Here is an 11,658-nt window from a genome sequence, read left to right as displayed (position 1 = left end):
GGCAGAAACACAAGAAGACTAGGGAAGAAGAAAGCCATATATAAAGTTTTTATAGAATAAAATGATCAATTGATTGGCCAAGTGATAACAACAATGCATTAAATACAAAATATGAGCTTCTCATAGTCATGGCTGAAGGGGCCAACTAGAGTGCTCAACTTTGCTTGTTAGAGCTAACCGTAAGTTGATCTCCTCCTGATGAAATCACAGCTCAATCACTTCAGATAAATGTAACATAATACTCCCTCCGTTTCATAATAGATGATGTTTTGAAGAGTTATTGATGTTTCAAAATATATGATGTTTGATATTTTTTAATTAGTTTAAAGTTCATTGAAAACTGTGTGACTAATAATGTTTTATAGTATTTTTAATGATTGGCTGGATTAGATTTATTTAATATTTTTAGTGTCACTTTTTAGGAAAATATGTATGTCTTAATTCTTATGCCTTCATCCAAAACATCAACTATTTTGAAACAGAGGGAGTAATAAAGTTTAGTTTAAAAACAAATCCTAACCTCAAACATTGATGGAGAATACTCAGTCATATGTCTCTTTATGCTCAAGTGTGCTATTATCTCCAAGAATTATTTCGATATTTCGAATCCCATGTTTCCTTCAAAACACATGAAAAGTTAAGGATCCAACTCTTAAACAATTCTTACAAACGTGACCATTATCCATCATTAATGTCACATACATAAACACTCTTAACTGATGATCGGTCTAAACAAAAACCCAATGGATGCTGCAAATGAAAGACATATTCCTGCATAATCCAGTGATATCGCTGAACATAATTAAGCACGGTCTAATCCAGTGAGATTTAGAGTATCCACAACCTGCAGACAAACAAATTCAACTTCTTTCAAGTTCACTCAAGTTTGAGATTGGTAAGGTACCTGACACAGATTCATTTTCTTCCAGAAAGACTAAGAGATACAAAACTGAAGAAATAACAGATATAATATAACGTAAGTTGCATTTCAATGATAGAAAGTTGTTACAAGACTTGAGTGAAAGGAACTCAGGAGTCTCTACTCACCATATAACTCTGATCAAAATACTTTTTTTTTTAACTTCTCTAGCCATTTTTAAATACAACTACTGGCCATCCTAAATCACACTCACCATGTGATAGGCTACAAGCCATATATATTACAAGATTAAAAAAAAAAAAAGTACTAGCTACAAGACTCTCTCATCCCTGCTTCTGTTGGAGCATTTGACCGAAGAACACCCACATGACGCAACACAAAAATAGTTTGCAACTAAGCATTGGCACCTTAGTGTCTTGCAGCTAGACCTCTTACTGCAAGTGCAAGATGGTGTGGCAGATGATCCGCTAGCAAGCTTCTGTCTTAAACCTTCAATCTCTCTCTGTCAATGCATATTTCATTTCATCAAAAATTTGAGTCCACTAAATACACAATATAAACCACTAAAACACACACACCTGCAAAGCTCTTTTCTCCTTTTCTAGTTGAACCTTTTCCTCGTCACTTCCTCGTATTTCAGCCTTCAAGAAGATATATATATATATATATATATATATATATAGTATTGTTGAAGTTTATATGCATACTATCTTTAGGAAACACATGAAAAATACTAAAACGAGCACACTACCTCCTTTTCTTCAAGTCTCTTGTTCAGTTCCTTTAGCTCTAAGTGATACTCAGCAGTCGTGAGATCAATGAAGCACTTTTCTTGATCTTCAGCTTCATCATCAATGAGATCAATGATCTCCATTGGTTTGTTTTGACACTTATCTTCTTGCTTACTCTCTGTCTTCTTGGGAGAAACATCCAAAGAAGAAGTGTTATGTTTTATGAGCTCTGAAGGTGACGAGGAAGAAACATCATCTGGTTGAGAAGTAGATGGGATTTGAAGCTCAGAGATAGCTTCAAAGTCATCCTCATCGCACTGAAGCTCAGGGATAGCTTCAAAAACATCCTCATTGTACTGAAGCTCAGTGATAGCTTCAAAGACATCCTCATCATACACAGGCTTGTCATAGACCGGTTTCCTCAGCTCTGAACGTGATGAGGTGGAGGCGAAAAGATCATCAAACCTAGCAGCTTGAGAAGTCCATGGGATCTTAAGCTCAGAGAAAGCTTGGAACACATCCTCTTTATCATACACAGGCTTGTCATAGACCGGCAAAGACTCCGATTTCGATGGTGTGAGCTCCTTGAACATAGCATCATAGTCAAATGATGGTACATACGGCTTATGCTCATGTACCACTGCTTTGTTTTTTGCCTCCGATTTTGATGGTGTGAGCTCCTTGAACATAAAGGATGGTGCAGACGTCTTCTGCTTCTGTACCACTGCTTTGTTCTTAATACTTCTAGCACAATTTGCATACCTCAGCGTATTCAGTGTCTCCTCAACATCTGAAATTGCTGGACTTACACAAGCTGCATCACACATTAAGTCATTATAATAAACGCTTGAATAAGAAAATATTTATAGATGTGAAAACCATACCAATAATCACGGTTTTGCTATTGCCTCCAAGAGAATCCTAAATTGGAAAAAAACTGAGGTAAGACATAAAGTGAAAAAAACCAGAACAATAAATCATTTATTTTAGGACATAATAACAAAAAAAGAACAAACATTATTGATACCTGAAGCAAGCGAGTTAACTTGCTAACACGGTAAGGAATGTGAACTCCTTTCTTTCTCTTTCTCTCATCTCCTAGTATAGTGATCACATTCCTCAGCGCTAGAAGACTACTGTTGATGTGGCGCCCTTCTTTTAAACGCATCCCGTCAGCTCCTGTTCGGTTGGCACGCTCTGACCCTGCTAAGTCTACTAGACGAAGCTTTGCACACAATATTTCTTCAGCTCTTGTGATTTGCAGAGATATTGTGAAGACAGCATGTGAACGGCTAAACAAAACAAACAATAACAGAAAGGCATTAATATATATTAAGATAATTGTGCAAAAATGAAAAAGAAATTCAGTTAAGTTATAGACTAGTACCTTGATTTTATATTCATGTTTGTGCTGCCAGTAGCACGAGTGAAAGAGCCTCGTGCTAGATACGAGCTCATATCCTCTCTAGTCTTCACTTCTACCTCAGTAACGCCTTGCAAAGTTATCTCTCCACTAGCAGTTTCTCTGATTATAATTGGAGCTCTTGACGGGTTTGAGGCAAGCAAATCGTAAATCTCTTCATTATAAATCTGCGTTACATAAGAGTAATTAACAGAACACAACATATCTCTCTCATGTAAACAAGACTAAAATAGATTTACTTCTAACCTCAAGAAAAGATACTCGTATCTGAGATTTGACTGCCTCCACTCTAGTAAATACATCTTCCATCACTTTTGGTATAATGCCGTCACTTGTTCCAAAGTTAGTACCCATGCCCATGGTGTATGTTTTTCCTGAAGCAGTCTTTAAATAGCAACAAACCCAAAAAAAAAAACAAAACAATGAGTTTGATCAAACAAGCAGTTAAAAAAGTAATCTCAAAACCAAACCTGGCCGTAAGCAAGAACTGTTGCGTTGTACCCTTTGAAGAGATCTTCCACAAGAGGAGCAACGCAGCGGTGGTAGATCTGAGAAGAAGGTAAGCCAGCGTTTCCAAATACAAAATCATACATAAAAGTATGAGATCCTATGTGAACCTGTTCAAAACAGCAAAAAAAAAAAGCCAAATGAAATGAGCACTAAGACTATAACCCTGTGCTTGTAATGAATCACTGAATACCTGTCACGCCCATATCTCGCTTAACCGAGACGGCATGAATTCACATTGCATTTACCAATAAAAATACTTAAATAGGCCAATGCAAATCTCATTCCCAAGGATCGAATTCAAATGTTTTACAAAAACGTACTAAAACGAATAGGAAATGCTTAAAACCAAATCACCAAGTCTTAAAATAAAACAACTTAAAGAAAACCAAACACCCGAAAACCAGCACCACACCGAGACGATCACTCCTGCACTTCCTCGAACTCACCTGAAAAAGAAAGGAGGGCTGAGTATTTCGACAAATACTCAGTGAGAGAAGCTCTAGGAGCCCCGAAATCAATCACCAACAATCATCACACAACATAGCATAAACATCTAACTTTAACATTCAGTAATCGAAAACAATCAACAAGAAACGAGGATAAACCCCGGCGGTGCCAACAATGAGACCACGCCACCTAAATCGGTACCCGCGTTCCTCATGTTGTCGCGCGAGAACTTTCATGTTGCGTTGTCTCCACGACATCCCGCTGTCTCACGCCTTCACGCAATCAAGTTACCGACACCGGTTCACGCTTGATCCGCCACCATGTTCATACGTTCCACGTTGTCTCCACGACATCACGCTTCTACGTTACTTCATTTACAGGCACGCCGCATGCCCGCTCCGGCGATGAATCATGCCAACTCAAACGATTGCCACATGACCCAACAAGAAACGATGTAACGCCCGAGACATACATATATGTCATTCCACCACGTTACACCGGCACACATAGGCCTTAAGCCTTTCTCTAACTCATTTATATCTCCCCATTATATAGATATCATCCTCTTAAACAATAACTCCAATCAATACAATCATCACATTCAATCCTCAAACATCATTCAACCATATTTTAACAAACTTAGCAATAGATCTATGTTTTTCAAACATCAAGCATCAAGATATTTATATATATCATATGTATAGTTATTTATAGTAGTAGATCTATAGAAAGTAACAAGTAAGGATGAATGATCAACCTAGACACTTCTACCATGATGAGATAATGATATAAGGAGATAGAGATTGCAACAAGCCCTCATCTTAGCCTAGATCTGCGAGATGAGATGAGAGTTGATGTAGATCTGAGTTCTACGGGTCCTTACTAACCAGATCTACAAGAACAAGGGTTGGTTTCCACCCAAACCCTAGATCAGAGATCAAGAAGAAGAAGGAGATATGAGAGATCTAAAGAGAGTGATTAGGGTTTCCTTACCCTCACCAGTTGCTGGATCTAGAAGAAAAATAGTAGAAGACTCAAGAAAACGACGAGAAGGGATCGAAACACGGCGAGATCTCCTCTCCGGTGAGATTACACGGTCGCCGGCGGTGCTCCGGTGACTCGCGGTGGCTCCGGTGGTGGTTTGGTGGCCGGCGGCTGCTCTCTCTCCAACTGGGCAGGGCTTCGCTAGGTTTTGAGTCTCTGGAGAAAACCTAAGGGGCTGCCTCCTTTTTATAGAAGAGGAAGGGGAAAACCCTAGGGTTTTCTCTACATGGGCCAAATCATCACGGGCCTTGTCACTAAAAATTGGGCTCGGGCCCGGGATGTGACAACTCTCCCCCACTAAACAAGAATTCGCCCCCGAATTCACGCAAACCTCCTCTGGTACCTCCTCACTCGGAAACAACTCTGGATAAAACGATCTCATCTGTGACTCTGGCTCCCAAGTCTCCTCACATATTCCATCTCTTTCCCAGCTCACACGGATCATCGTGGTCACTTTCCCTTGGACATCCATGTCTTTAATCTCTGAGACTTTAACTGGTTTGCTTTGAGCTGTTAAATTACGACTAACATCTTCTGGTGGCTGCTGTAAAATCAACTCTGGTTCTCGAACAACTTTCCTTAGAACTGACACATGAAACACATTGTGGATATCCGATAACTCATGCGGTAACTCAAGTCGATATGCTACTGCTCCAATCCTCTCAATGATGCGATACGGTCCTAAAAATCTTGGCTTCAACTTTTTCAACTTGCGGTACTCGGCTGTTCCTCGGTAGGTTCTCATTTTCAAGTATACTTCATCTCCTACTTCAAACTCCAACGCTTTTCTCCTCTGGTCAGCATAACTCTTGTGCCGATCGTGAGCCTCTTTCAGTCTAGACTTGAGCAATTCCACCTGTTCTATGGTTTCCTTAACCATGTCCGGCTCTAAATCTCGTCTCTCCCCCACTTCTGTCCAACATAATGGAGTTCGACATGGTCTCCCATATAGAGCCTCATATGGAGACATCCCAATGCTCGAATGGTAACTATTGTTGTAAGCAAACTCTGCCAATGGTAGAAATTGGCCCCATTTTCCTGCCCAATCAAGTACACAGGCTCTTAGCATGTCCTCAAGCGTCTGTATCGTCCGCTCAGACTGTCCATCGGTCTGTGGATGATAAGCCGTGCTAAGGTGTACCTTTGTACCTAGTGCCTTCTGAAATGCCTGCCAGAATGCCGAAGTAAACTTTGGATCACGGTCTGATACGATACTTACTGGCACTCCATGCAATCGTACCACAGTTTCCAGATACTTTTGCGCTAAACGATCTGCTCCATCAGTTTTCTTGATAGCTAGAAAATGTGCAGATTTGGTGAGTCTATCCACAATCACCCAAATCGCGTCCTTATTCCCAGTTGTTATTGGTAGCCCAGTAACAAAATCCATTGTCACCATATCCCACTTCCATTCGGGTAATGGTAACTCTTGTAAAAGCCCGCTTGGTAATTGTCTTTCTGCTTTAACCATCTGGCAAGTCTGACAATGAGAAGTCCAAGTAGCAACATCCCGCTTCATACCTTCCCAATGGTAATAGCGTTTCAAGTCCTGATACATCTTGGTGCTTCCTGGATGGATAGAAAATTGAGAGTTGTGCGCCTGTCTCAAGATCTCGTCCTTCAGATCCTTACTATTCGGCACACACACCCTATTTTTGAATAGATAAGTCCCATTTGTGGTGGTGCGATATCCAACAACCTCCTTTGAAATCATTCTCTGCAATGACTCATCTCCTTGTTGAGCTTTACTGATCCTTTCTAACAAATCTGCTTGATCTAAGGCATCCAATGCAGCTGTCCTATCCTCAACAGTAGTAGCACATAACCGTAAACTAGCCAAAGTAGCAACCAACTCTTGCACCTCTTTTGCCTCCGAGACGTCGACCTTACGTCTGCTGAGGGCGTCGGCCACTTGGTTTGCTTTTCCTGGGTGGTAGACGATATCTAGATTATAGTCTGCTAATAACTCTATCCATCTGCGTTGTCTCAGGTTCAGGTCTCCTTCGGTAAATATGTACTTCAAACTTTTGTGATCCGTGAACACTTGCACCTTCTCTCCATAGAGATAAGACCTCCAAATCTTAAGGGCAAACACAACTGCACCTAACTCCAAATCATGAGTCGGATAATTGACCTCATGCGGTCTCAGTTGTCTTGATGCATAAGCGACCACTTGCTTCTCTTGCATAAGCACACATCCTAGTCCCGTTCCAGAAGCATCCGTATAAACCGTGTATGGTACACCTGGCCTTGGTAATACCAATACTGGAGTTTGGGTTAGTTGTTCCTTCAGCCTTTCAAAACTCTTAGTACAAGCGTTTGACCACACAAACTTCACATCCTTTCCCGTTAACATTGTCATGGGTTTAGCAGTACTTGCAAATCCCTTCACATACTTCCTATAGTATCCTGCCAGTCCAAGGAAACTACGGACCTCAGTAGCACTTCCAGGTGTAGGCCACTTTGTAATGGCGACAATTTTCTCTGGATCCACAGCCACTCCGGCTTCGGATACAATATGCCCCAAAAACCCAATCTCTCGCTGCCAAAAGCTACACTTGCTTGACTTTGCGTACAACTGCTGCTCTCGCAACTTGTTCAATACTACTCTTAGATGCCAATCATGCTCTCCTTTACTCTTAGAGTATACCAAAATGTCGTCGATGAATACAATCACACACTTGTCCAAGTATTCCCGAAACACATTGTTCATCATCTTCATAAACGCTGCCGGTGCGTTAGTAAGTCCAAATGGCATTACTACGAACTCATAGTGCCCATAACGTGTCCGGAAGGCCGTCTTCCTTACGTCTTCCTCCGCTATCGAGATTTGGTGATACCCAGATGCCAAATCTATCTTTGAGAACCATGACGCTCCTTGAAGTTGGTCCAACAACTCGTCGATTCTTGGTAGAGGGTACTTATTCTTTATCGTCACTTTGTTCAATCCACGATAATCGATGCAAAGTCTAAAACTTCCGTCCTTCTTCTTGACAAACAGGACAGGCGCTCCCCATGGTGAGCTACTTGGTCTAATGAACCCCTTATCCATTAGATTCTCCAGCTGCTTCTTCAACTCAGCCATTTCTGCTGGTGCCAAGCGATACGGTGCCTTTGATACTGGTGCCGTACCAGGTTCTAATTCTATAGTAAACGCATCACCTCGCGTTGGTGGCGGTCCTGTCAACGGTTCAAAAACATCGGTATACTCGGCTACAACCGGAATGGTGTCTAAGTCGGCTTCCTTATCTGATCCCTTGATGTTGATAGTGGCGAGATAAGCTTCACTTCCTTTCTCCAATAACTCTTCTGCTTGCATCATGGATATGATGGGGATTCCCGTACTTCTCTTTATCCCTTGGAAAACTATTCTCCCTTCAGTCCTAGGGATGTAGACACGCGTCTTTGGGCAATCCATCACGGCCTTGTGATATGTCAACCAATCCATGCCTAAGATCACCTCGTAGTGGTTTAACTCCATTTCCACCAAATTTCCTTTAAGCTCAATGCCTTCTATGACGATGGGGACATCCTCATACGTTCCAGTAGACCTCATTAACTCGGTCCCTGCGGTTTCTATTCCTTTGGCGTTCGAAACGAACATGCCCTCAAAGGTCCAACACTTTGTCAAAGTGGGAGACACAAAACTATGTGTTGCGCCAGTATCAAATAAAGCATGGGCATTTATTCCCCCAACTAAAACCGATCCTACACAATTTGAACTATGTCTAAGTCTACTATACTTGGACCAAACAAGAATTATAAGTAAACATCTAGACAAGTAGGTATAGGAAACATACCAACGATCGGTTCTCCTCCTTCGTGGTCCCCGACTACGAAGGCTCGTCCAGCCACATCTTGTCTTTTTGGTGGTGGCGGTAACTGCTCGTTGCGCCCAGCTCCCTGCTGCGGTGCTCCCTCCTGCGGTGCTCCCTGCGCTGGCATACGACATGCATTCGAAGTATGTCCTTCTCTGTTACAACGGTAACATCGAACATTCGGTGGGAATCTACAATCCTTTACGTGGTGTCCTTTCTTATTACACCTATGGCAAGTTGCGCCTCCTTCACTTTTTGCGGCTTGGGGTGTATTAGCGACTTCCCAAGTTCGCTTGGTCGCCTTTGACTGAGTGCTCCTTGTAAGCTTGCTTTCTTCTTCCAAGCCACTCTCCTGTAAGGCTGCTGTCTCTACAAGTTCCGCAAAACGGTCATACTTCCTAAGGGAACACCTGTTCTTCAAATCAACCCTTAGTCCATTCATGAATTTCCGTATCAGGTCTTGCTCATCCATGCGCCTGCGGGCGAACCTTCTCAAACGATTGAACTCTTCCTTATACTCTTTCACTGTCTTGTTCCCTTGGCGCAGATTCTCAAAGTCGTTCTCCATCTTGTCTGTAGCCTCAGGGGGAACATACTCTCGGGTGAACTCATCCTTAAAGTCCTCCCAAGTCAACTCATAGCGTCCTCGTGCTAATTCCACGACACCTTCCCACCATATCATGGCTTCGTCTTTCAGGTAATGAACAGCCAATTCCCTACGGAACTCGGCTGGACACCTGGCTGCATCCAAGTTCTTCTCCAACTTCCTCCTCCAGTTATCTGCAGAGGTGGCACTGGCCTTCCCACTGAAATGATCCATTTGCATGTCCCTCATGTACTTCATCACTTCCCAGTAGGTGGGTCCACGAACATGAGCTGGCACAAACGGTGGGGGCGGAGGCGGATGACGGTGACACACTCCAACACCCGGTACATACCCGCGAGCATCAGCCTGGTGTGGTGTTCCATCAGCGGATTCTTCGCGCATTTGATCTCCAAAACGCTCACGGTATCTTTGCAACTCTGCCATCATTTCGGCATACCCTGCTGGTTGGTCACTCTGCTGACTCCCCTTTGTTGAGCTTCCACCATCAGTCTCAGTGTTAGTTCCATTCACACTTTCCACAGAATTGGTCGGGCTAGCTTCCCGAACCACACGTGTTGCAGTGCCTCTTCCCCTAGCGGTTCTTCTTCCTCTTGGTGCCATCCTGTTCACGCAAAACTAACACTTAGAACTTTTTCCTGTTTATGAATGACGAATGAATGAGTTCAAAGTAAAGGAGTGGTCTCGATGGTGATCTTGACTCTAACTTTTAAAATCCCCATTTATCCTTCTTTAAAATCCAAAACAACTTTAAAAATCCGAAAGTTCTTAAAGATCTTAAACTTTATTCCGATAGGAACCGGACAAAAAACGTTTCCTCTCTACAGCCTCCCAGGTTAGGACCGGGGGCTCTAACCTCAGCTCTGATACCACTTGTCACGCCCATATCTCGCTTAACCGAGACGGCATGAATTCACATTGCCTTTACCAATAAAAATACTTAAATAGGCCAATGCAAATCTCATTCCCAAGGATCGAATTCAAATGTTTTACAAAAACGTACTAAAACGAATAGGAAACGCTTAAAACCAAATCACCAAGTCTTAAAATAAAACAACTTAAAGAAAACCAAACACCCGAAAACCAGCACCACACCGAGACGATCACTCCTGCACTTCCTCGAACTCACCTGAAAAAGAAAGGAGGGCTGAGTATTTCGACAAATACTCAGTGAGAGAAGCTCTAGGAGCCCCGAAATCAATCACCAACAATCATCACACAACATAGCATAAACATCTAACTTTAACATTCAGTAATCGAAAACAATCAACAAGAAACGAGGATAAACCCCGGCGGTGCCAACAATGAGACCACGCCACCTAAATCGGTACCCGCGTTCCTCATGTTGTCGCGCGAGAACTTTCATGTTGCGTTGTCTCCACGACATCCCGCTGTCTCACGCCTTCACGCAATCAAGTTACCGACACCGGTTCACGCTTGATCCGCCACCATGTTCATACGTTCCACGTTGTCTCCACGACATCACGCTTCTACGTTACTTCATTTACAGGCACGCCGCATGCCCGCTCCGGCGATGAATCATGCCAACTCAAACGATTGCCACATGACCCAACAAGAAACGATGTAACGCCCGAGACATACATATATGTCATTCCACCACGTTACACCGGCACACATAGGCCTTAAGCCTTTCTCTAACTCATTTATATCTCCCCATTATATAGATATCATCCTCTTAAACAATAACTCCAATCAATACAATCATCACATTCAATCCTCAAACATCATTCAACCATATTTTAACAAACTTAGCAATAGATCTATGTTTTTCAAACATCAAGCATCAAGATATTTATATATATCATATGTATAGTTATTTATAGTAGTAGATCTATAGAAAGTAACAAGTAAGGATGAATGATCAACCTAGACACTTCTACCATGATGAGATAATGATATAAGGAGATAGAGATTGCAACAAGCCCTCACCTTAGCCTAGATCTGCGAGATGAGATGAGAGTTGATGTAGATCTGAGTTCTACGGGTCCTTACTAACCAGATCTACAAGAACAAGGGTTGGTTTCCACCCAAACCCTAGATCAGAGATCAAGAAGAAGAAGGAGATATGAGAGATCTAAAGAGAGTGATTAGGGTTTCCTTACTCTCACCAGTTGCTGGATCTAGAAGAAAAATAGTAGAAGACTCAAGAAAACGACGAGAAGGGATCGAAACACGGCGAG

The 11,658-nt window shown here is 42.3% G+C and overlaps 1 protein-coding gene across 1 annotated transcript; it reads right to left on the bottom strand.

The window, feature by feature from the left end:
* Window positions 1-967: 967 nt before the first annotated feature.
* On the bottom strand, window positions 968-3,718 carry LOC106354898 (kinesin-like protein KIN-4C). Its single transcript, XM_048779859.1, has 8 exons — window positions 3,505-3,718; window positions 3,281-3,418; window positions 2,999-3,201; window positions 2,639-2,903; window positions 2,496-2,532; window positions 1,632-2,425; window positions 1,459-1,521; window positions 968-1,382 (listed from the first exon to the last, which is right to left on the bottom strand). The coding sequence occupies exons 1-8, from the start codon at window positions 3,625-3,627 to the stop codon at window positions 1,191-1,193; spliced, it is 1,815 nt and encodes a 604-aa protein (XP_048635816.1). The 5' UTR covers window positions 3,628-3,718; the 3' UTR covers window positions 968-1,190.
* Window positions 3,719-11,658: the final 7,940 nt, after the last annotated feature.

The sequence above is a fragment of the Brassica napus genome, chromosome A1, assembly GCF_020379485.1.
Source record: "Brassica napus cultivar Da-Ae chromosome A1, Da-Ae, whole genome shotgun sequence".
NCBI classification, from domain to species: domain Eukaryota; kingdom Viridiplantae; phylum Streptophyta; class Magnoliopsida; order Brassicales; family Brassicaceae; genus Brassica; species Brassica napus.
Note: the sequence above shows the minus strand (reverse complement) of the source record. Positions and strands in the feature narration are given on the sequence as shown.